The following is a 24,414-nucleotide window of genomic DNA, read 5'->3' on the forward strand; positions in this document are numbered from 1 at the left end:
AGTTTTTTGATTCTCAAAGTGTCATCACCTGCCCTACATTTTTTTCCAATTATGCTGTAATGATTCCTGTGCAATCCAGTTGCCTTCAATGGAATTTTATAGGTGGAAATTGTTAAACAATATTGTTCACAAAGTAGTTCATCAAACAGAATTTAGCTCTCACTCTCAGCTCTGGTGTCCTGCAGCCATACTGTGAGTAAAAAGAAATAAAAACTTATTTTTGTCAGTAAAATGGACAACTGTGACTGAGTGAATTTAAGGTAGCATTTAAGGTACTGCCTGTGTCAGTGGTATCACTTCTACAGGCCTGCCCCAGCTGTTCTTTGCATGCGCGCGCACACCGTTGCAGTGGGGAGATGCTGCGACAGAGTGAGGCAAGCTTTTTCTGGTTCTGCACTGCATGGTGGTACTTATCCTTGCATGCATTGCTACAGCAGCAGAATTTGCTCCCCCATCCGTGTGCAGTTGGAGAGAACAGACAGTAGGGGGCTAACACAAAGGGGAGAACAGAGTAGGTAGTGTAGTTTAGTCCCTTCCATGACTGTGGGCCAGGTCATCACTTAGGGTCTGTATGTGTTGACACTAGGAAGCATAGGCTATGTTTGTTTGGGATGTAGAGTGAAGTAAAGGGGGTAGCGGGATTTGTTCTCTTTAGTTTTGGTGGTGGGGGGGGGGGGTTTGTTTTGTTTTTTGGTGGGGGTTCTTCCTTAACAGCCTTAATTAGGGTTACCAGATAGCAACTGTGTGGGGGGGGAAAGGGACAGGGGGTGGGGGATAATAGGCGCCTATATAAGAAAAAGTCCCCAAAAATGGGGCTGTCCCTTTAAAAACGGGACATCTGGTCACCCTAGCCTTAATAAAGAAATCCCCCTTTACACTCATTACCTATGACCTTTGTGGTAGAAGAGTACAGAAATGAAGGAAAAAGGAATAGGAGGATTTTAGTAACCAGAGAAAATGGGGGAACTCCAGTGGAGAAGAGAGACTAAAGGTCCTGTTGCCTCTCTTATGTGGAGAAGGGGGGGTATTAGGTGAAACCTGGTATAGTCTCAGGGAGGGGGGAACTCTGCTGGTTCTCCCCTCGCTACTGCTCTTAGGGAAAATATTGGAAAACATTGGCTTAATTGATAGAGCACTAGAGTGGGACTCATGAGAGGTGGGTTATATTCAGAGTTTTGCTACTGGCCTGCTTTGAGATCTTGAGCAAGTCACTTGATCGCTGGATACCTCAGTTTCCCTATTTGTAAAATAAGAGAAGTGGGGCTTACCTCCTTTGTTAAAATGCTTTGAGGTCTGCAGATGAAAAATATAAGCTAGTTTGTATTTATGCAGAGGCGGATAAATACCCCCCATGCTACTCTCCCTTTTCCTACCAAGAAGCCCAATAACACAGGTGCACACAAGAAAGCCTGTTCAGGGATGGGTACCCTTTTTATGCCCAAAATTTAGATATTAAGTTCCATTATGCTGTGATTCACCAGAATATATACATAACATGCCCAGCAGCTGACTATGTACAAATCCTTAGGACTCTTGTGGAGTTTTCCCAATAATCCTGACAATATTTTAAAAATACTAGTAGCTATGGTCAATGTTGTTTTAAATAACATGCTTTCCTCCCTTCCTCTCTCCCACTAAAAAACCCCTTTTGTATTAAATCAGTGATGGATAAAACACCAAGGGTCGTGAGAAATCATCCAGATTGGTGGAGAACCAACAACTTGCCCTGTAAACCTCTCAAATTAGTAATTTCTTACCCATCTACGTGGGCCTCAACTCTCTACCCAATCCTGTTTGGGGGGGGGGGGACAAAGGTGTGTGTCCCTGGTGTGTTGCTATTTGCCTCCCATATGAGTGGAAGCCAGTGGCAGGCCAGTTTTCCTCTCTTCCTATTAGCCTTTCTCTTCCCTTCCTTTCTCAAGTTCCCTACTCTACACTTGGCATGTCTTCCAGTGGCTGTGCTGAAGTGGTTCTTTGTGAGTGGGTGGGTTGGATGATAGTGAATCTGGCTGCGTTCTTCTATTCCATGATCACCCTAAAGCTAAGCGCCCAAAACAGGGAGTGAGAACACTAGCAGGTGGAACAATGAAGAATGGGAGAAAAGGCCAGCTCTGTTAACCACAGCAGTGGTAGCCAAAAGCATAAATGACAGGGAACTGTCCCAGTAGCGAAGCTGGAGACCTGGGAGAAGGGGGGGTGGGGGAGGGTTTCTTTTCTGCTTAATATGGGGCTGTTTCCAAGTAGGATTGTATCCATTCAATACTTGTTCTTGCAGCCTGTCCTTTTAAAATGATTTATAAATTAATCAGCTCTTTCAGTGACTGGGGGACTGTCGTCTTTGCTCTTCCTTCCTTCCTTCATTGGTAAAGCAGAGTGTCCTTTATTCATTTCACTTTGCATTCTATTGGAAATCTGAATTCTTTGTTTTGGGTCATAGTTGTAAGAATTTATAATTGGCTAACGTTTAGGGTGTTGCTAGTGTTCCAGGCTTGGAGGCAAACAGAGGCACGATGTTCTGTTTGGGTCTTTGTTTTTCTTCTTGATCTCTGTGGTTCTGGAAGTAGGTGCTAATGCTCAGCTTCATTTGGACTCAAACGCTTAAAGGTAACAGAGCTTGTTCCTTTCCACACTGGCCTTCTGAATTAATCTTTGTCTTTAGGGAAACAAGGTAGGTGAGGTAAAATCTTTTATGGGACCAACTTCTGTTGGTGAAAGAGACAAGCTGTTGAGCTTACACAGAGTTCTTCCTCAGGCTTTGGAACTTGCACCTAGCTCCTCTTCTTCAGGTCAGACCTGGGAAAGAGCCCTGTGTAATCTCGATAGCTTGTCTCTTTCACCAACAGAAGTTGGTCCAAGAAAAGTTGTTACCTCACCCACCTTGTGTTTCTTATATCCTGGGAGTAACATGACTACAACAACTCAGCCTTTACAGGCAGACTTCTTTTGTTTGAGGTTGGTAGGAAATATTACTTTATAGAAGTCTTAGGGGCCTAACTTAGGCCATTGTATTGCAAAGACATGCATGTACTTCACTTTAAGCACTAAGTAGTCCCGTTGAGTTTATACAATTAAAGTTAGGTATCTCAATAATTTTTTTGCAGGATTAGGACCCTAGAATGTTGACACTGGAAGCAGTAGTAGCTGGAACTGACACATTTAGAACTGTGTTCTACCACTGCAGTATTATAAATTAATTTTTGTAATTTGCCCAGACTCTTTAAACAAGCTCTGAAGAAATACAAATATTAACCACACATGGAACTCTCATTAGCAACGAATAAAGGTCGTGTATAGTCCCAGGTCTGAACATGTGGGTACAAGACTTTCTGAAATAGAAGATGGCCAACACATAAGTGTTTTTGGAAGGGCACAATTTAATTACTAAAGAGCTATCATAGTATGCAGGCTGAATTTGCACATAGAAAAGGCAGTATCAGTACTTCTCCGCAATAATTTAATATCAGAACAATATGTTGATATCTTTTATTGCTTCATTTTTTTTAATTAGTCAGCTATTGAAAATATTACAATAAAACTAAATTGCACTTGTCATAAGTGACCAAAGGACACTGTGCAATTTATTACCAATGTTTTTTTTATGTGTGTTCACACTAATATACAAAATTTAGTAAATTTCCATGGGTCTCTAAGTCATTGGTGCAAATTAGTGAGTCTCCAATGTGCAGGAAAGATGGAGAGAAATAAAGGGCAGAAAGCAAAGTTGGAATCTACTGAGAATGAGCTGAAAAACAAGGATATTAAAATGTAGCGCTACTAAGTGATGCTGATATTTTAGTCACTTAGGCCTTGGCTACACTTACCAGGTAGTTCGACGGCTGGAAATCGAAGTTCTGGGTTCGACTTATCGCGTCTAGTCTGGACGCGATAAGTCGAACCCGGAAGTGCTCGCCGTCGACTGCGGTACTCCAGCTCGGCGAGAGGAGTACCGCGGAGTCGACGGGGGAGCCTGCCTGCCGCGTGTGGACCAAGGTAAGTTCGAACTAAGGTACTTCGACTTCAGCTACGTTATTCACGTAGCTGAAGTTGCGTACCTTAGTTCGAATTGGGGGGGGTAGTGTAGACCAAGCCTTAGTCAAAATAATATACTGGAGAAATGTTGGCGCTTAATACTTTACTGCTCCTTTGTTTCTGATGCAGTTAAATTGCTTTTTGTCAAGAAGACTATAAGCAAACTATTGGATAAAAATCAAGAAGCACAGTTTGATCACTTGCATGTCAGTGCACAATAATATCTTGAGAGCTGAAACAGCAACTTAAGAGATTTCATACTTGAAAATTCAAGTTCTCTCTTTGTATAAGCCCTATTGTACTTTAGAGCCAAAGAATTTATGGCTGTCAAAGGTTGGCTTAGAAATACGGCATTTGTTTGCCTTGCCTATCCAGGTTGATACCATTGCTTGTTTTGTTGTTGTTTGATTTATTTATTTGTTTGTTTATTTAATATTTTATTTTATTATTCAGTGGATTGAATGTAAAGATGAACATAGGAAGAGGAATAGAAATAATTTCAACCACCTTAAGCCAAATTGTTATGTATAGGGGATGGTGACTTGCATTTTCATGTCATAGGATCATGACTTATATCAGAGAGGATAAAAATTATTTAAGTTGATTTTTATTAGAATCAGATTTTTAATTTAAATACATTTTTCTTTTTAGAAATAAGCCAATTTAAAATTAAATTAACCTATATTCCATGTAAATTTACCATAATCTATATGTCAAACCAACTCTGGTTCCAGGTGTTTAGCCAGTAACTTCTACCAGTTCAGTGAGGTAGTAAACCAGCTTCTTCTTCGAGTGATTGTTCACGTCCATTACACATTAGGTGTACGCGCGCCGCGTGCACGGACGTCGGAAACTTTTTCCCTTAGCGGCTCCCGGCGGGCCCCCCCCTTCCCGCCAGAGCGGCGCCCCGCTCCAGGGTATATATATCCCTGCCGACCCGACCACTCCAGTTCCTTCTTACCGTCCGTGGCGGCGTTGGAACAACTCTGTCTCTCGTCTGAGAGTGTCCCTTAGCAATAGTCAATTAGAGTTCTAACAGTTATCAGTTAGTTGTTGTAGAGTTTAGTCAGTAGTTAACAGCTCATTAGAGTACTTAAAGTTCCTGCCGGAGTTGTTTGTTCAGCCCCGGCACCGGCCCCGGGCGGTGGGGTATGCCACACGCCCAAGGCTTCAAGGCTTGTGCCACGTGCCGTAGGCCCATGCCATTGAGCGACCCCCACGCTTCGTGTCTTTGTTGCCTGGGGGAGGCTCACCAGAAAGAGCGCTGCAAGATCTGTAAGGCCTTTAAGCCCAGAACTAAAAAAGAGAGGGACTTCCGCCTTAAGCAGCTGCTCATGGAGACGGTGTTACAGCCCTCCACTTCGACGGCACCGTCTACCTCCGTGCGGAGTGCCCCTGCCTCGGTGCGTGACCCGGCGCCGGTGGGTCATCCGAAGACCGCGGCACCGACACAGCGGGGAAATACACGACGCCGGTCGTCTTCGCCGGCGAAAGTGAAGGGCCAACCTAAGGCCCGAGGTCGCTCCCCGCACAAGAGGGCGGCACCGGTAAAGACCTCGAGTGCCCCTAAGGCCGATACGGCCCCAACACGGACCCCGGTAGTGGCTCCGGTGCCGAAGGGCCCGTCGAGCCCCGGGATGGGCGCGTCGAGCGAGGAGGAAGGGCTGGAGGAACTCGTGGGACAGCCTTCCACTCCGGACACGTATGAGGCAGCCAAGGACCTCATTGCCTTGTCCGTCGAGGCCCCAGCACGCGCTGAAGGCGCCCCGCCTATGCTGCCGCGCAGAGGCAAGCCGGCGATGGTGCGCCCATCACGGTCGCCGTCCCGGCACCGTTCCAGGGACCGGTCCCGGTCGAGCTCCGCCTCGGTGGACTCCCGGTTGCCCTTGGCGCAGGAAGCACCGCAGCAGTCGGGCTTCAGCAAGCGGTCGGCACCGACTCAGCAACCAAGCACGAGTCGGCACCACGAAGCATCGGCGGTTCGTTACCCGAGGCTGACCAGCCGTAGCCGTTCCCGGTCCCGAGATCACCGGTACCCTTCCCGGTCCAGGTCGGCAAGGCACCGTTCCAGGTCCTGGTCGCGGAGGCGCTACTCCCCAAGACCAGACCGGCACCATCCGACGGCGCCACCGTGGCCTTCCAGATCACCGTCAGTGGTCTCGGGGGCTGACTCAGACCGATACGGCGGGTATGCCCATAGGTCACAGGACAGCAGGGACTACGGTCAGTCCCAATGGGGCCAGTCGAGCCAATGGCCATTCTGGACACCCTGGGCCTACCACCAACAAGGGCCCCCATCGAGAGCCTCGAGATCCGGGCCATCCCGGTACCGATCCCGCTCCCCGCGGCACCGCCCGCAATCGTATAGGGAGGCAACGGTCTCTAGACCACTGGAGCGGGAAGGAGTGGACTCGGCACCGAGTACGGTACCGTCCCAATCACACGCTGCGGGTCAGGCCGCAGAGGAACAATTGGCTGACGCAGGTTTACAGGACAATGAGGATGGGCAGAAGGCCCCGACCTCTTCCTCCTCGCCAGATGAGGCGGTAGCGGGCACACTGGTGTCCAGCCCTCCCCCGATTGACCACCGGGCACACCAAGACCTGCTTCGCCGGGTAGCCCTCAATCTGGGCTTGCAAGCGGAGGAGACTGTAGAGCAGGATGACCCCATGGTCGATATCCTGAGCCCAGAGGGCCCCTCCAGAGTCGCACTCCCCATTATACGGACAGTACAGTCCAACAATAAGACGGTGTGGCAAACACCGGCCTCCAGTGCTCCAACTGCAAAGGGAGTGGAGAGGAAATACTTCGCCCCATCTAGAGGGTTTGACTTCCTCTTCCTGCATCCATCCCCCTGTTCGTTGGTGGTCTCGGCGGTCAATGAAAAGGAGCGGCATGGCCAGCAAGCTCCTGCCCCCAAGGGCAAGGAAGCCAAGAGATTGGACTTGTTCGGGAGAAAAGTCTATTCTTCGGGGGGCCTTCAACTGAGGATCGCCAATCAGCAGGTGATTCTAAACAGACACAATTTTAACTTTTGGGCATCAGTCGCCAAGTTTAAGGACTCCCTCCCATCTGACGCGCATCAGGAGTTCAAGGCCCTGGTGGATGAGGGAATGGCAGTGGCCAAGACCTCTTTACAGGCCGCGCTAGACTCAGCAGATGCTGCGGCTAGAACAATTGCGTCGGGAGTCGTGATGAGGCGTTCGGCGTGGTTGCAGGCTTCAGGTCTCCCGCCAGAGGTGCAAACCACACTGCAGGACCTCCCGTTTGAAGGTTCGGGCTTGTTCTCCGACCAAACGGACGCCAGGCTACATAGCCTTAAGGACTCGCGTGCGACCCTTAAGTCGTTGGGTATGCACACCCCGGTAACGCAGCGTAAACCCTTTAAGCCACAGCCACCACAGAGGCAATATCACCCTCTCCCCCGGCACGAGCCTTACCGCCGTCGAGGCAGGGATAACAGGCGGAGACATAACAATACGCCTAACCAAGGCCAGAGTCACGGCCAGGGCAAGCCGCAGCCGGGAAATAAACCAGGCTTTTGAAGCTACGCCCGAGGACAGCGTGCCACTTCATATACCGGATCCTCCTCTGGGTTTCAAGGACCGTCTGTCCCATTTCTACCGGGCCTGGTTGTGCATAACATCGGACCGCTGGGTCCTGCGCACAGTGAAGGCGGGCTATACCCTCCAGTTTTCCTCGCCCCCTCCCTGCCATCCCCCTTCCCCGTCCCTCTTCAGGGACCCTTCTCATGAGCAACTCCTCATACAGGAGGTACAGACCCTTCTCGCTGCAGGAGCAGAAGAAGAGGTCCCTCTAGACCTAAGGGGAAAAGGATTCTATTCCAGATACTTCCTGATCCCCAAGGCGAAAAGGGGCCTCCGTCCTATTTTGGACCTGCGCGATCTAAACAAGTTTCTGATCAAAGCGCGCTTCCGTATGGTCTCCCTTGGAACTATTATCCCATCCCTGGATCCGGGGGATTGGTATGCTGCCCTCGATATGAAAGATGCCTATTTTCACATCGCAATCAACCCGGCCCACAGACGTTTTCTGCGCTTCGTTGTCGACCAGCGCCATTTCCAATTTACGGTCCTGCCCTTCGGCCTGGCGTCAGCACCACGGGTGTTTACGAAGTGCATGTCCGTGGTAGCAGCCTTCCTTCGAAAAAGAAGGATGCGTGTGTTCCCGTACCTGGACGATTGGCTACTCGCAGGCAGGTCGGAGGACGAGGTCCGATCTCACGTGACGCTGGCCTTGCAGACGTTCGACAAGCTCGGCCTCCGGGTCAATGTGCCAAAATCCACGCTAGTCCCCACACAGAGGCTGGACTTCATAGGTGCTACCCTGGACTCGGTAACCGCGCAAGCGAGCCTACCAGAGGCACGGTTCATGTCAATTCACAGAGCCGTAAGCTCGGTCCAAAAATTCCCCACGACAACGGCAAGGTGTTGCATGCAGCTTCTGGGGCATATGGCAGCCTGCACACACGTGGTCAGACATGCCCGCCTGAGACTCCGGCCTTTACAGTTGTGGTTCGCCCACACGCATCGCCCCAACAGAGACCCATTGGATCAAGTAGTCACGATCCCGAACCAGGTGCTCAGCTCGCTACGCTGGTGGCTCGATCGCCAACAGGTATGCGAAGGGATTCCCTTCGCTGCCCCACAGCCCACTCTGACGTTGGTAACAGATGCATCGGACCTGGGTTGGGGGGCGCACCTGGGGGAACTGCGGACCCAAGGGCTGTGGTCCAGAGACGACAAGCTGCTTCACATCAACCTGAAGGAGCTAAGAGCGGTTCGCCTCGCCTGTCAGACCTTCCGCGCCACCATAAAAGGTCACAGCGTGGCAGTCCTGACGGACAACACTACCGCCATGTTCTATATAAACAAGCAGGGCGGGTCCCGGTCTTCTCCCCTCTGTCACGAGGCACTCCAATTATGGAACTTCTGTATAGCCCATGCGATACACCTCATCGCGACGTATCTTCTGGGGATTCAAAACGGCTTAGCAGACCGCCTCAGCCGATCCTACCGAATGCACGAATGGACGTTGAGGCAAGACGTCCTGCATTCGATCTTCCGAAGGTGGGGCTTTCCCCGGGTGGACCTATTCGCCACCAGGGACAACAGCCAATGCCCTCAGTTCTGCTCGTTCCAGAATCTCAGCCGGGGATCATTAGCAGATGCTTTCATGATCCCATGGGGAGGGAGCCTAAGATATGCCTTCCCTCCGTTCCCACTCATACACAAGGTTCTCCTCAAGACCCGCAGGGACAGGGCGACGATCATACTTATTGCCCCGGCCTGGCCACGCCAGCATTGGTTCACGTCCCTGCTGGAACTGTCCATAGCCGATCCAATCACCCTCCCCCTCCATCGCGACTTAGTCACGCAAGACAAAGGCCGCCTACTCCACCCGAACCTGTCTTCGCTACATCTCACGGCATGGTATCTCTCTGGCTGAATGATGCAGAACACAGGTGCTCTCACCAAGTTCAGCGAATCCTCCTTAATAGTAGGAAGCCCTCTACAAGAGCGACCTACCTGGCAAAATGGAAAAGGTTCTCCCACTGGTGTGAGCCTCAAAGCATACAGCCTTTACAAGCCTCAATTCCGTCAATCTTGGATACCTACTGCACCTCAAGAATCAAGGGCTTGCGCCCGCCTCAATTAGAGTTCACTTAGCCGCTATTTCGGCTTTCCATCCGGGAGAGTTGGGAATGTCAGTGTTCTCCAACCCCACAGTGGCCCGATTCCTCAAGGGGCTGGAAAGGGTGTTTCCCTACTCGCGCCCGCCTGTTCCGGCGTGGAACCTGAACCTAGTCCTAACAAGACTCATGAGTCCTCCCTTTGAGCCCCTAGCCACTTGCTCCCTCACGCACCTCTCGTGGAAGGTGGCGTTTCTCGTGGCCATCACGTCGGCCAGGAGGGTATCTGAATTGAGGGCCCTCTCTTCGGAACCACCCTATACAGTGTTCCATAAAGATAAGGTGCAACTGAGGCCGCACCCCAAATTCCTCCCAAAGGTGGTATCACAGTTTCACATGGGGCAAGACATTTGCCTACCGGTGTTTTTTCCTAAACCCCACACGGACTCTCACCACCGCAGCCTACATACTCTGGATGTCCGAAGGGCGTTGGCATTTTACCTGGAACGGACCAGGTCGTTTCGCAGAACACCCCAGCTGTTCATTGCTATTGCGGAACGTATGAAAGGCTTGCCTATCTCGACACAGCGCTTGTCAGCATGGATTGTGCATTGTATACGCACTTGTTATGAGCTCGCCAATGTTCCGGCCCCGGAGATCCGGGCCCATTCGACTAGAGCCCAAGCGTCCTCAACGGCCTACTTGGCTCAGGTCCCTATCCAGGAGATCTGTAAGGCAGCCACCTGGTCGTCCGTACATACGTTCACAGCCCACTACGCGATCCATCATCAGACCAGAGAGGACGCGATGGTCGGGCGGGCCGTGCTACAGTCAGTTGTATCTTGACTCCTACCCACCTCCAATGGTAAGCTTGGGAATCACCTAATGTGTAATGGACGTGAACAATCACTCGAAGAAGAAAGAACGGTTACTTACCTTCTGTAACTGTTGTTCTTCGAGATGTGTTGTTCACGTCCATTACACTTCCCACCCTCCTTCCCCTCTGTCGGAGTCTCCGGCAAGAAGGAACCGGAGTGGTCGGGTCGGCAGGGATATATATACCCTGGAGCGGGGCGCCGCTCTGGCGGGAAGGGGGGGGCCCGACGGGAGCCGCTAAGGGAAAAAGTTTCCGACGTCCGTGCACGCGGCACGCGTACACCTAATGTGTAATGGACGTGAACAACACATCTCGAAGAACAACAGTTACAGAAGGTAAGTAACCGTTCTTTTTGACCGCAGCAGGTTCTTTTGCAACTGCAGAGAGGTATTTTCTTCATTTCAGTTTATTCAGCTAGTTCAGGTCAATGACTAGTTCATTCAAAGTTGAGAAACCAATTGGGAATTGAAAAAACAGGAAAACTTATTTTCCTCTTCCAATCAGTGAATAAAAACTGAGATATACTTGTCCTAAAATCTCAAAGGACATGATGACCAGAAACAATCTGCAATTCACTAATTACAGATAATACTTCCTTTGTTTAATGAATCAGTTAGTTTTAAATGCAAAACCTGTTTGATAAACTTACATAAGAAAAAAGGATCCAAAATATTTAAGTAGTTTTATTTAACTAATAAAAAAAATGAAATGCTGTTTTTGTACATTTTAATTGAATTCCAATTTTTACCCAGTTGTAGTTTGACACAAATTGCATGTAAAACAGTATCATCTAGTAAATAAGAAATGTCATTCACTATTTTCTAACATAATTTAAGAAGTAAAAATTAAGAATCTCTCCGTTCACCTGCAGTCAGGCAAGGTGACTCTTGCCTCAGTGCCTGATACTTTTGAAGATAATGGAAATCCTGGGAACATCCTAACAGTGGTCATGGATAGGTGAGAATTTTCTATCGACCCATTCACAGCAGCTCTCTGCTCTTAAGAAGAATGACAGTTGGTGGTGCCTCTACGGGGATAAGCACTATATACCTCTATTAGGCTATCTTGGTAACTTCCAGGAACAATTCTGGCCTAAATCATGCAGCAGCCCTAGCAGATAAGGGCAACTTAGAGGATTGCGCTAAAGAAGCACTAAACACTCAAGTTGGAGCAAGGAACAACTTTACTTAGAAGTAATTTAGCAAAATACAATGACAGTGTAATAGAATAAAATATGTAATGACTGCAACAAATCAATAAGGTGGCATTGCAACAGGTTCAGCTAATGGTGGCAACTTACAAACATTAAAGTAAACTTATGCCTGTGCTGCAGGACGTAGTGCTTTATGTAAAAACGAAACTTAAACTTACACAAGAATATTCACCATTAATATTCTACAAATCCCCTCCCACAGTGTGCGCTCCCCTTCAATTTTAAAATCCCAAGTACTTTCTTGCGCTGGCATACTTGATGAATGGGAGTTCAATGGAAAGCACTAGGAGTTTCTGACATAGCAGAGAGAGTCCAGATAACGGGGGTGAGACATTTTTGTTTAGAGCAGGTTAAAATTGACACAGTGGTAGCTGGTAATCATCAAGTTATAAAACAGCCACCATCTCTATGCAGGCAATTGCTTTTCTTATAAGCTCCTTGCTCTTTACCTCCGGTGTCCTGGAAAGAGGTACTTTCCCTAGCACAAGAACTTTCACATCAGATCACCAAGGTCTCCCCAAACAAGGATAATCTCTCGGGTACTCGTACTTTCCACAATTGCCTGGGTTGCACAGTTCAGGATCTGCCAGTATGATCACTTCCTGGCTCAGCTGCTGAGAAGGGATAAATGTGCTGGAGCTCGATGCTAGCAGGCATGCAGGTGCAGCGTGGCCTTAATACTGGTCGTGTAGTCTCAGCTGGAACGTCTGGACAGCCTAGTCTCCCAAATCTCTCAATCTAAACACAGACTACTACTACTACTACTAGGTCCTATCCCGCTGGACCTCTAAATTTGGTGAAGTAGCACTGCTGGCTCCAGGCCTCTTTTTCAGTCACTTCATCTTTATCAGCTTTTTTGCCCCTCCAGCTTCCTTTAGCCAGCCCTCCAGGCTACCAGTAGGATCTCCTGACTTTCAACTTCGGCCCAGATACAGGATCACAGAGCCAAGGTCAAAATGTCCGAGAGAGTGCCAAATACAACATCATGGGATGTATAGTCTTTTCAGTGCATAGCCCTTATGATTGACCTGGAAGTTTTGTAGTCCTTTGGAGGTAATACACAGTGCAAAGAGAACTAATCAGAATACCCCTGGTTCAGAGGTCCCCATATGGGAAGGGCCTACATACATACATTACATTATAAAGGTACCAAATTGAGTATAAGGACTATATTTAGTTGTAAATCAACATGTTTTATTGATTAAAACCATCAACTGTTCCTATTTTAGCAGACTTCAAAAGCCACTTAACTTTAGGTTACAAATTCTTCAGAGTTTAATTTCTGAATAAAATGTTACAATTCATATTATCTAAATATATATTCCCTTAAGACAATCTACTTTTGGAACTGTAACTGTAAAGTCCCCTGAATCATATCACTTGTAATACTAATACTTGGGAATATTTAAAAAAAAAAAATTAGAAAAAGCCACACTTCGTTACCTATTTTGGTTGACTCCACAGATTTTTAGTCTCTTCAACAGTACTAGATTATAAAGAGATGAAGATTATTCTGGTGATTGTAATGTAAAAAAATGTTTTGGTACATTCTCATGCATAAAATTCCCTAGTAGTATCTTCTCAAAGATGTACATACTTCCACTACTGTTGGAAGGAATTATATAAAATATTGAGAAGCAAATATGTAACACCATAGTCTCCTTTCCTTTAGAGTGGATAGGATCATAATAAGGTTGTTATTTGGACATGTTAATCCCTAAGTGAAGATTCATTTTGGGTATTTAGTATGGGGAGGTTTACACAATGAAGCCATTGACACACAGTTCCCTAGGTCAGTAGCCAGAAGACTCATTACCAGCACTTGAAGTGCATGTAGGTTGTTGGTTAGTCAGGAGATGGATATATGAAGTCTTGAATTTATGCACATGCAGACTTTGGAATTACACCGCACTGAGGCTATGTCTACCCTTATTTTGGTATAACTCATTCACACCCTGAATGACATAAGTGTGGTGTGGACAGCGCTATCTGGCAGGAGAGCTACCATCACTCATCGGGGGTGGATTATTTAAGTTGACAGCAGAGCTTTCTAGTTGGCTTTGAGCAGCTACAGGAGAGAGATTGAGCAGCACAGCTGCAGCGATGCAGCTTTGTCGCTTAAGCTCTCTAGTGTAGCAACAGCCTTAGATAGTGCAAGTCCTGCCTGTCCCTAAATTACATGGAAGAGGCTTTTATAATAGAATTAGTGTGGTTCTGTTTCTGGAGCAGGTAGGGCAGAATTTGGGGATCAAGTTCCGGGAAATGCACACTCACTGTGGTAAACCCACCTCATTATGGGGCTGTGTCTGTGTTGCTGTGCAGTGTAGATTTGGGTAGGGGATTCATTGCTACATAATTCCACTAGCTGCTGTTCTCCACATAGTGGGGACACAAACAGTGTGGAGACTATTCAAGCTATGAATTTGGAGTAGTGACCATTGAACATTTCCTTTTCCATAGTAGGGGAAAATTCCTCCATCCCCAAGCCCAGATGAACTCCCCAGTTCAGACTGTGTGCTGGGGCTAGGATTTGGGCCTTAGAGCAGTTCTTACTGTTCTTGTTTCAGGATGCCTTCCAGTTACTTCTGGGGAATTCTGCACAGTGCAGAATTTGTGCAGAATTAATGTTCTGTGCAGAATTTCATGTTTCCCTGCAGAATTGGGTTTGCTCAGGTGCTGGTGGCCTTTAGGGACTGCTGGACTTTGCAGAGCCTAGCTCTCCAGCTCGCAGTGAGTGGAGCACCCAGCAAATGGTTATAATACAAAACAAAATAATAAAATTCTTTACCTGGGTCTACGCTTACTAATAATTATCTTTCCTATCTAATAAAGTAGGTTTCTTCCTCCTAACTCCCACCCCCACCCCCAAGTTCAGTCTGTTCTAGACTTGCCTGGCTTCACGGCAATCAAGATCCCATTTTTCTTGAGAGGACATTGCTCTTTGAGGTGTCTCCTCCAGTGAAAGGATACAGAGGGTCTTTCTCCTTCTGTTATATTGAAATAGTCATAGGGGTTTGCCCTATCTATGAATGGAAATCAGTCTTGTAATGTTCCTTTTTTTTTTTTTTTTTTTTAAATCTTCAAGAGTTTTGGATTGTTTGGTGGTTTTCCATTGAAAGATTTGGGATTGAGCAAGGCTCAACAATTGAGCCTTGCATTGCATCCCCAGCTAGACAGGACAGTATGAGAACTCTCTCCTGCCTGAATGGGTCATCACTGATGTATACTATCCCTGATGATCAATTTTTACCCAAGTTCATAAAGCATAGGTTCAATATAAATACATTATTGTACATACATCTCCCAGTGATTGAGTCTCGACAAATTATGAGCTTTCTGTAGATGTCTTACACGTTACTCTTTATGGATAAACATCTTTTCAGATGTGTTTGATGTGGTGAGTCCAGTTGAGAGCTGTTTGCAAACAATGAGGGGGAACTCTTTCCTTAGGAATTGCTGTGTCATAGAGAAAAACAAACAAAAAAATACCCACAGATATCTACCACTAATGTGGTCAAGGGGCAGTGCCTTGATGAGGCTCGCTGCCAACACAGTGCTGCTAGCTACTTGGAAGGAAGAGATTTGTTTCAGTTCTGGTCCCTGGACTGTACTCAGGGAGTTGGTTGTTTTTGTGTTAGTTTGGTATCTTGTAAGATGTTTAATGTGGTGAGTTTGTCCTGAGTTGAGAGCTGTTCGTAAACAACAAGGGAGAGCTCTTTGCCTGGGAGTCTGGTGTCATAAATGTAATTTGTCATAATTAACGTAAAGTCTAGTAGCTTGGGGACAGCATGCCAGAGCTTCTTGGCCACTTCAGAGGGCTGATGTTCACTGCCTTTCTCCTGAAGGCTCTGAGATGGGTCATAGGGAAGGAAGTCTTCACTCCACCCTCAACTGTATTTGTTTGTTCTGCCCTGTGAATAGTTACACTTGCGGTGCCTGCTGCTACTAATGGCTTTCCCAAGCAGCTGCAGCAGTATGAAATTGTCATGATTCTTGACAATTTCATTGCTGTCCACAGGATCTTGAATAGCAGCAGGGGAACTGACTAAAGCCTTGTTAATTTCACACTGCTGCTGCTTGGCAAAGCTATTAGCACCAGCAGATAACCTGGAGCTGTCTTTTTGCAGACTCAAGAAGACAAGGCAGCTTCAGTTTATATTCAGTTAAATTTGGAAGATTATTTTTGCAACTTTAAGAGCTGGAAAGGTATTTTTCAAATAAAACATAAGTTCTAAATACATCCCCTCTCCCTTGCACATTTGCTAGAGAAATCTTTCTTTCTGACCATTGGAAAGTAAAGGAGTAGCATTTTAAGCCTTGGACAAAGGGATATCCCCATCTAGAGTGCTATCATCAGCCACAAAAAGTAGTTACAAACCAAAAATTTACTACAAAGCCTTATAAGCGCCGGATAATTTTTTCAAGTTCTGTGTATTATGTTCATTGAATTAAAAGTAGTTAAAAGCTGCAATATTGAAATTACAGAAAATTAAATGGCTAATGGGATGAATACATAAAAATGTAACTAGTTTTGCTTTTGAGTTTGTTTTATTTATATTTTCTTTTATTTTTAAATTTGGTTGCAAAGTTCATGCAAACTTTTTTTTTATTTTGGGGAGCGAGGGTGTGTGTTTGTGGTGTTATCACTGCAACCCCTATGTCCCCTCTTGCCCCCGACAATATATTTCAGTATTCATCTTTTTTGGTTTTGGTGTCCATCAGAGTGATGACTCTCTCAATGCAGACTTATATTCTGGTTTATTGTGACCTTTATTTAGATAAGGAGAACGGACTGGTGTTTTCCTTCATTCTCATAATGCCTGTTCCAGATTGGCCAGAGATGTTGCACTAGAACAGTAAAGTGTACCTCCTGTTCCCTAGCTACTACGCTTGCTGCTTGTGTAGTGTTCTCTACAAGCCTGGGATGCAAGAAACACTCCCTGATAAAATACACGTTGAACTGCCATCAACGTCAGTAGCCAACTTCGTTGGATCAGATCCTAAAATTTTACTGAAAACCCAGTAGCAAGAATGTTGTGCCAAGACCATTAAAAATAGTCTGAAAAACATATTTGGTACAATGTGTTTTACCTAATTTGTAAAATAACATACCTTTATTAATGTTAAATTCAATGTAATTTGTATTACTGTATTTATTACAACTATAATGCACAAGCACTTTGTAATTTTATTTATTTAAAACCGCCAAATAATTTAAGACTCAAGGGAAGGTATTAGATTTAAACAACAAGCACACAGAGACATTTTATTTAAATGAAAATAATATTGTTGACAAAAGCAGTAACTTACTTATGTCTATACCACTTGTATTCTCAACAGATAGGGAAGTTAATTCTGAAGTAAATAACCTATTTGTGAATTAAAGTATACTATTAATAAAATTGAAGGCCTAAGCAATGTAAACTCTTAAAAGTTCAGTCATTGTAGCATCATGGGGGCTTTTCATTTAAATGTTCACTATAAAGTGTGATTGTCATTTACTGTTTTCATGATAAATAGTGTTTGGAAAAATGACAACCCCGCCTGATATGATTTTGTGTTGGTTTTTTTTTTTTTTTTTTGATTGTGAAAAGAACAGAATCGCCAGGGGACAGGGAGTAATTATCATATTCTGTATTTTAAATAACCTTTACAAAAATCAGTGTACCTGCTCATCTAGTTGGATGGAAATGAGGCTAAATATTAGAAAGATACAAGATACCTTAGTGTGGCATTTTAATTTTGAATGCTAAAATCAAAATGTAAAATATTCCATCTATGTTAAACAAAATTATAAACCTTTGAGTAAATAGGAGCTCATTACAGCCATCTAACTGAAGGCTCTCCAGCTCAAAATATCTTTATTTCTCCATGGGGAAAAAAAGAAACAGCAGCAAGAAAAGGAATGCTTCCATTTTGTGTTGTAGTGATCTGTTCTGTATGAAATCTCTGTAGTAAAATACTCTCAATGTCTAAAATAAGTGCATAGTCTACTTTACCTAAGTTTTATCCTCTGGGCTAAATTTGTTACAACGTCTTGATATTGAGCTCTGTAAAATATTTTGTTCTCCAGACTTATTTAAGATTTTGGTTATTTCAAATAAAGTTGACAGAAATGTAAAATTGCAGCAGTGGCTAGAGAACATTACTACGGGTGAGAACATTACTTGGAAGTGATAGTTTACAAGATTTGTTTCTACCTATGTAAAATACAATCTTTTCATTACTGGAAGAGGTGGAAGAGTAAGAGTTAACTACTGTACCACATGTAGGGAAGAGCAGTCCATTGGGGGTTAAATTGCAGAGTCTAATGGAATAATAACTGGTAGCACCATCTGCTGGCCTACTTCCGCAGAAGGAGTCAGTATTTTTAACGACATCTCTAATATTCATGCTGATGCATTTTGATGCTTTGTGCATTCATTTCTTTCTGTGCTTTGTTGGAATCTGGCTATCTGCTTACAGCTGATGTTGAAATTCTGCTCTTTAGGGGAGATGGCAGTCTTTGTCATACCTGAGTAGGATGAACAGTGGATGTATACTTCTCAAGGAAGAAATACGTTGATAAATCACAATGTGTATTTGTGGAGGAGGGTTGTGCATATCTTGGCTGCAGCTTGCTAAATAGGCCATTTAGCAATCTTCTTTCAATGCTTTTTTCTTGAGCCCTGCCTGGGGTGGTGAAAAAGCAGAGGGCAAGCCTTTGTCTGACGCCAAAAATGTCTTCAGTGAAGAGGCCAAGAGGAAGGGTAAGTGAAAGCCTGAATGAGTGGGAGGAGGAGGGGTTCTTTGGGCTAAAAGGCTAATGGGATTGAATAACCTTCCTTATTACTGGCTGCTGCTGCGGGAGTCGTGCTGCATCGCCATCTTGAGCTTGTTGCTGTTTTCTCGGGTCTTGGTTATTTGTTATAGCCTGTAGGCCTTAAGGTGGCATTTAGTGAGCGATCCTAAACCCTGTGTCCTTCTCAGTGCTGCAGCACTGCTATTAAGCCTTTGATGAGGCACGTATAGAAAAATTATTCAGTGGAGCGCACTGGATTTGGCCTGAAAATGTGTTTGGAAATTCCTGGTGTCTTTTCCCCATGCTGTAGTGAGAGGCACATTTACGGGTGAGAACATAACAGAACTGTTATCTGCTTTTTTTTGTCTGTTTGAATAGGAAATTCTTTACATTCCTTAAGGTTAAACAACATGCCTTCTAGTTGATTTCAAATAAACTGCTAATTTGAATGTAGAATTCCTAGTTCTAGCATAAACAATTCTGTATAGATATAACAGTGACAAAGGGGGAAAAAAGTGAAAGTTAACTCCTTCAAGTAACAGTATAACATGTAATTTTAAATAAATTAAATATATGCTTCCTAAATACTTTACTGATGTAGAAAACTGCATAATCTGTGTTTGTTCTTTTTTAAAGCCTTGATTTGATCAAATATCTGTTCTTGTTGGTCGTAAAATAGTGCTGTTGATTTTATATTTAACTGTAGGATAATTATTCCTGTTTTGATACTACTTTCAGAGGTATATTGTTGCTATACTTTTATTAGTTCCCTACTCTTTCAAGTTTTGTGAAGCAAATAGCTAGGGAAAATCTCTTCTAAATCCATAAAACATTTTCAAAGGCTAAGAACTGGCGCATCTAATTACAGAGGTTGGTAAAGAAGGCTGTGAGAACTTTAGAAAATCTGTTTTCTCGTTGATTTTCTGTATGTAGAACCAGTTTAAATGTAACAATTGGTGTACTTTATTCTGGAACCCATGCTATAGTGGAGTAATACGCAATCATTTTCCTTGTTTATTGCATTTATATGTATTCTTGACTTTGCTGTAGAACTCAGTGAGCAATATTTGCAAATTTATTTTGAAATATATTTTTTTTCTTAAAATAATGTTTTTATTCTTCCAGCCTCCCTCCTCCAAGAAGACTGATGTTTCAGGGACATATACTAAATTGCAGAATACCCAGGTGAGGGCAATGTCTGAAAAGAAACAGAAGAAAAAAGTGGAATCGGAAAGTAAGCAGGAGAAGGCTAATCGTATAATATCGGAGGCAATCGCAAAAGCAAAAGAGAGAGGGGAGAGAAACATTCCACGAGTAATGAGCCCTGAAAACTTCCCCAGTGTTTCGGCTGAAGGAAAAGAGGAAAAGAAAGGTAGAAAAATGAAATCCAAACCAAAGGACAAGGAGAGCAAAAAAACTAAAACTGGTTCCTCATCCAAAATTAAAGACAAAACAAAAATTGGGTGAGTAGACTAAAATTTCCTTTTAACTCCCTTCAGATTGCAAGTATTTGACTGGAACAGAAACTGCTTATTAATCATAGATATTCATCCTCTAAATATCTTGAACCCATCTGTTTTTGTTTATTAAGTTGCCTTTTGGTTAGAGTTTTAAAATTTTTATTTGATGTATTATCAGTGTTATTTTTTATCAATCTCCGTATTTCTTTTGAGATGAGCCATGATACTATATAAAGAGAAACTGGACATCTAATTAGCATATTAGCAAATGAACATTAATGCAGATGCCTGAGAAACTGTGGTGTAGACAAGAAGAGTCCACAACAGAACAGAGAATTTGCGATCACATTTTGATTTTTTTTTTTAAAATTACTATGTATTCTGCATCCATGCAAACTTGTTCTGTCATCCCTTGAAATTTTGCAAGTTTAGCAGGGTCAATATGTGTCAATACTTTGATGGGAAAACTGCACAGGACATTTAAGGTGATGTAGAAAGTGCTGCTAGGGCTTCGGTAGGTGGCACTCTTCCCTCTGATTTACTATTGACCCAGTTCTCCATTGTGGTCTTAAAAGACAATGTATAATTTGAGGTATTAACTTTCAAACAAAGCTTAAAACAGAAGTCATGACCATTTGTGTGTTTTTTTTCCCAAAAATATGCTCTTTTTTTGTAAGAATAGTGATATTAAATCAGCGTCTTTATCTGTGCTTGAATTTGGTATTATATACTCAGATGATAGATATGGAAATGTCTTTTTTAGGTCATACAGTTAATCTCCCTGAAAATGTAAAATTAATCCCTGTTCATTTTCTAGAATTTTGTGCCATCTAGTTCTTAAATGTTCCACTTACCTTGAGAGGCTGTTCCACAACATGATGAATAACGTTCTGATGAAACTTTTCCTGATTTTTTTTTTTTTTTTTTTTTCAACCTAAATTTTCTTGGGCTTAATCTCTTCCCCGAATTTCTTGGTGAACCGCACTGAATAATTCACTTTCTTTTTTATGCCAACTATTACCCTGGTCTCTTTCGGCATCATTGCTTTCCAGGTTTCTCCCATCTGTTTAATAACTTGTGTGTTGAATCATTTTTTCAGGCTGTATGAACTCACAGCTTTCCAAGTTGAATCACATTCTGTTGTGTTTTGCCCTTATTTTTAATCTCTTGGTAGCTTTTTGTAGATCTCTTTTCACTGGTATTAGCAACTCCTTCCAGTTTAATATTATCAGTGAATATTATTAGCATGCTTTTTAATTAATGACCCAAAAGGGGGAGTAATGAATTTAATAAGACCTTATCTGAAACTAATCCGTATGGTATACCACACTAGACTTCTCCCCTTCTTATTGTATACATCAAAATAAATAAATAAGTTGTCATTACCTCTTGTTTACAGTTCTTCAGTCAGTTTTCAATTCACGTAACATTGTTCTATCCATGACAATATGGATTCATTTTCAAGTAAGAGTTCACGACAGGTAAAATCCAAATATACAGTAGTGTAGTACTCAAAAATATAATACATTTAATTTGGTCATTTTGGGCCCAATTCAGAGTATATTGAAGTCATTAGAAAGACTCCCATTTACTCCAGTAGGTTTTTAGTAATTTGGCATTTAAAAATGAAAAAGCAATTTGTCTAACTATGCTTTACAGTTTAGAAACTTTCTCTTTATCATTAAGGAATCTGGTGGCCTCAGCATGTTTATTAATTGCAGCCACAAATAGTTTAATTATTTTATGGAGCTAGTTAGTTTCTATATTATTCTGTTGTGTAGCATTACTGTGTGCTGTTAAAGACTTGTGTTGTACTCCAGAGATGGCTGTGTTTCACTGGTGAATTGAGTGATCTCTGTATAATTTGCTTGTGGAGCACTTTCTGATCCTTTTGGGTGAAATGAGTTATACAAATGAAAGTTGCTGTTATATGAAGACTAACTTAATGTGAACAAAGTAAAAACATTCAGAATTAAAACTGAAACTGTATCCATGGTTTATCTCGTTAAAATTTCAGCCTTTTTTATTTTATTTTATTTATGTATTTATTTTTTTGTGGTCTTTAGTTTGAGCAGTTTCTCATACTTCTGTTGTTCCCAGCTGGCTTTTGATATTTGGCAGTGGGGTAGACTTCAGGCTACTGAAGTGTCATTTCTTTATCTCATGAATTCCATGTTGATTTTGCTGAGCTATAAATTGTTAAAAATCATCATTCTTCGAGTAGTGTCCCTATGGATGTTGCACTGTAAGTGCGCTGATCAGAGAATTTTGGTAGCAGAGCATGTGCTGGACGAATGGACACGATCTTCCCCTTGTGTCCTGGCACAAGGCTAACTAGTGAGTGCAGGCTAACCCCCCTCAGTTCCTTCCTGACCACCGGGAAGAGCCAGGTTGTCCTCCCTTTGCACAGAAGCACTAAAGTTACGGAGCTGGTGTGTTTCCCACAAGATCACACTATCAACAGCCTACCTTCCCAGAGTTCAAAACTTGGTAGTTGACAGTCTCAGTTGCAAGTTCCCTTGTGACCATGAATGGGAGATAAACCTAGTAGTGCTTTACGATCCATTCATGCAGTGGGGGCCACTTACCTGAACAAGAAATGTCCATGCTACTGCTTTAGAGCAGGGATAGGACAGCACTCTCTGGGCGACAGCCTCCTTTTTCCGTGGCAGAAGAACTTCTCTGTGCCTTTCCCCTGCTTCTCCTTCTGTCTAAAGTCTTTTTAATAATAAAAAGAGAAGGCACTCATGTCATACTGATTGCTCCCACCTGGCCGAGACAGACCTGATTCCCTTACTTGTCACAAGTTGTGACGTGCCTGCTGATCTTCCTTTAACCCACTCCTTATCTCCTATCGCAGAACAAAGGACTTACTCTATATCCCAACCTGGGAATATTCTGCCTCAAGACTTGGCTCCAGCGCATAGAAAGCTCCTGCTTGGAGGAGGTACAGAAAGTGTTACTGAACAGCAGAAAATCCACTGCACATCGTACTTGCCCGCAAAAGTGGTTGAGGTTTCAGATTTGGTGCAATTCCTGACACATTTCCCGACATCTGCGACTCTGCTAAGGGTCCTAGGCTATGTACTGACTCTCAAAAAATCAGGACTTTCTCTTCATTCGCTCAGAGTTCAGCTATAGCAGCCTTCCATCAACAAGAAGAGGGATACTCAGTGCTCTCACACCCTACCACAAAACGATTCCTTAGGAGTATAGTAAACCTTTTTCCCCAACCCTGACATACCACCCCTACATGGGACCTAAACCTAGTGTTGAAAAGCCTGACTAGACCCTCCCTTTGAACCAATGGCTACTTGTTCGTTCACACACCTGTCAGTGAAAACTGCCTTCCTGGTGGCAGTAACCTTGGCGAGGAGAATAAGGGAAATGGCGGCTCTAGTGGCACCTCTTCCCTATACAATATTCTTTCGGGACAAGGTCACACTCAGACTGCACCTGATGTTCATTCCCAAGATGACGTCTCCTTTTCACATAAACCAATTGATTCACCTTCTGACTCTTTACCCCTGGCCTCACCGTGATAACAGGGAGGCTATGCTGTACATATGCTCGATGTCAGGAGAGCCCTGGCCTTTTACCGGGATAGCACAAAGGCTTTTAGCAAGTCTCGTAAACTTTTCCTTTCTGTTGCGGAGGGATCTAGGGGCTCAGCAATATCATCTCCAAATGGGTCTCGAATTGTATTAAACAATGTTATCAGGTTTGCAACGTGACACCTCCTGCTGTTGTTCACAGTCACTCCACAAGATTGGTCCCCTGCCACCTTCCTCAAGAATGTCCCTATCTCAGAAATCTTCAGAGTGGCAACCTGAGCGTCAGTCCATACCTTTGCAGAACATTATGTGATTACTGGGGACTCCGCCTCTGATGCCATCTCTGGCTCCACATTATTGTCATCTGTAACTGATTTGACTCTGAAGCCCCAGGGCTCCAGTGGGATACTGCTTGGGAGTCACCTACAGTGGAGCACCCACAGGGACACTACTCGAAGAAGAAGAAGAAGAAGTTACTCATCTTGAGCAGTAACAATGGTTCTTCAAGACGTGTGTCCCTATGGGAGCGTCACAACCCACCCTCCTCCCCTCTACTTCAGAATTCTTGACAAGGACTCTGCGGTAGAGAAGTCATGGAGGGGTTACCCCGTGTGTGCTGGTTTAGTCTAGTGGCGAGGCATGAGGGGATACACTGAATGTGCGGGCCAAATGGACACTGCTGCGAAAGTTCTCGGGCAGCATTGCAGTTACACAAGGGCACCTGTAGTGGAGCAACCATAGGGGCACACATCTCAAAGAATCATTGGTACTGCACAAGGTGAGCAACTTCTTTCCCTTCTCTCACTTGTATTCCTCAGAAAAAATGTTGGCAGCGCTCCAAAATAAC

The 24,414-nt window shown here is 44.1% G+C and overlaps 1 protein-coding gene across 12 annotated transcripts in view; it reads left to right on the plus strand.

The window, feature by feature from the left end:
* Window positions 1–24,414, plus strand: part of CHD9 (chromodomain helicase DNA binding protein 9) — a 192,592-nt gene that overhangs the window by 52,327 nt on the left and 115,851 nt on the right. For 9 of the 12 annotated variants that reach the window (XM_054048599.1, XM_054048603.1, XM_054048604.1 and 6 more), the window contains one exon: window positions 19,679–20,016. In XM_054048599.1, coding sequence (XP_053904574.1) covers window positions 19,679–20,016 — 338 coding nt within the window. Of the gene's footprint in view, window positions 1–18,433; window positions 18,522–18,695; window positions 18,882–19,678; window positions 20,017–24,414 lie in introns of those variants that run through there. The other 3 variants (XM_054048608.1, XM_054048609.1, XM_054048610.1) reach the window with 2 other exon arrangements.

This window comes from Malaclemys terrapin, chromosome 14 (assembly GCF_027887155.1).
Source record: "Malaclemys terrapin pileata isolate rMalTer1 chromosome 14, rMalTer1.hap1, whole genome shotgun sequence".
In the NCBI taxonomy this organism is placed as follows: domain Eukaryota; kingdom Metazoa; phylum Chordata; order Testudines; family Emydidae; genus Malaclemys; species Malaclemys terrapin.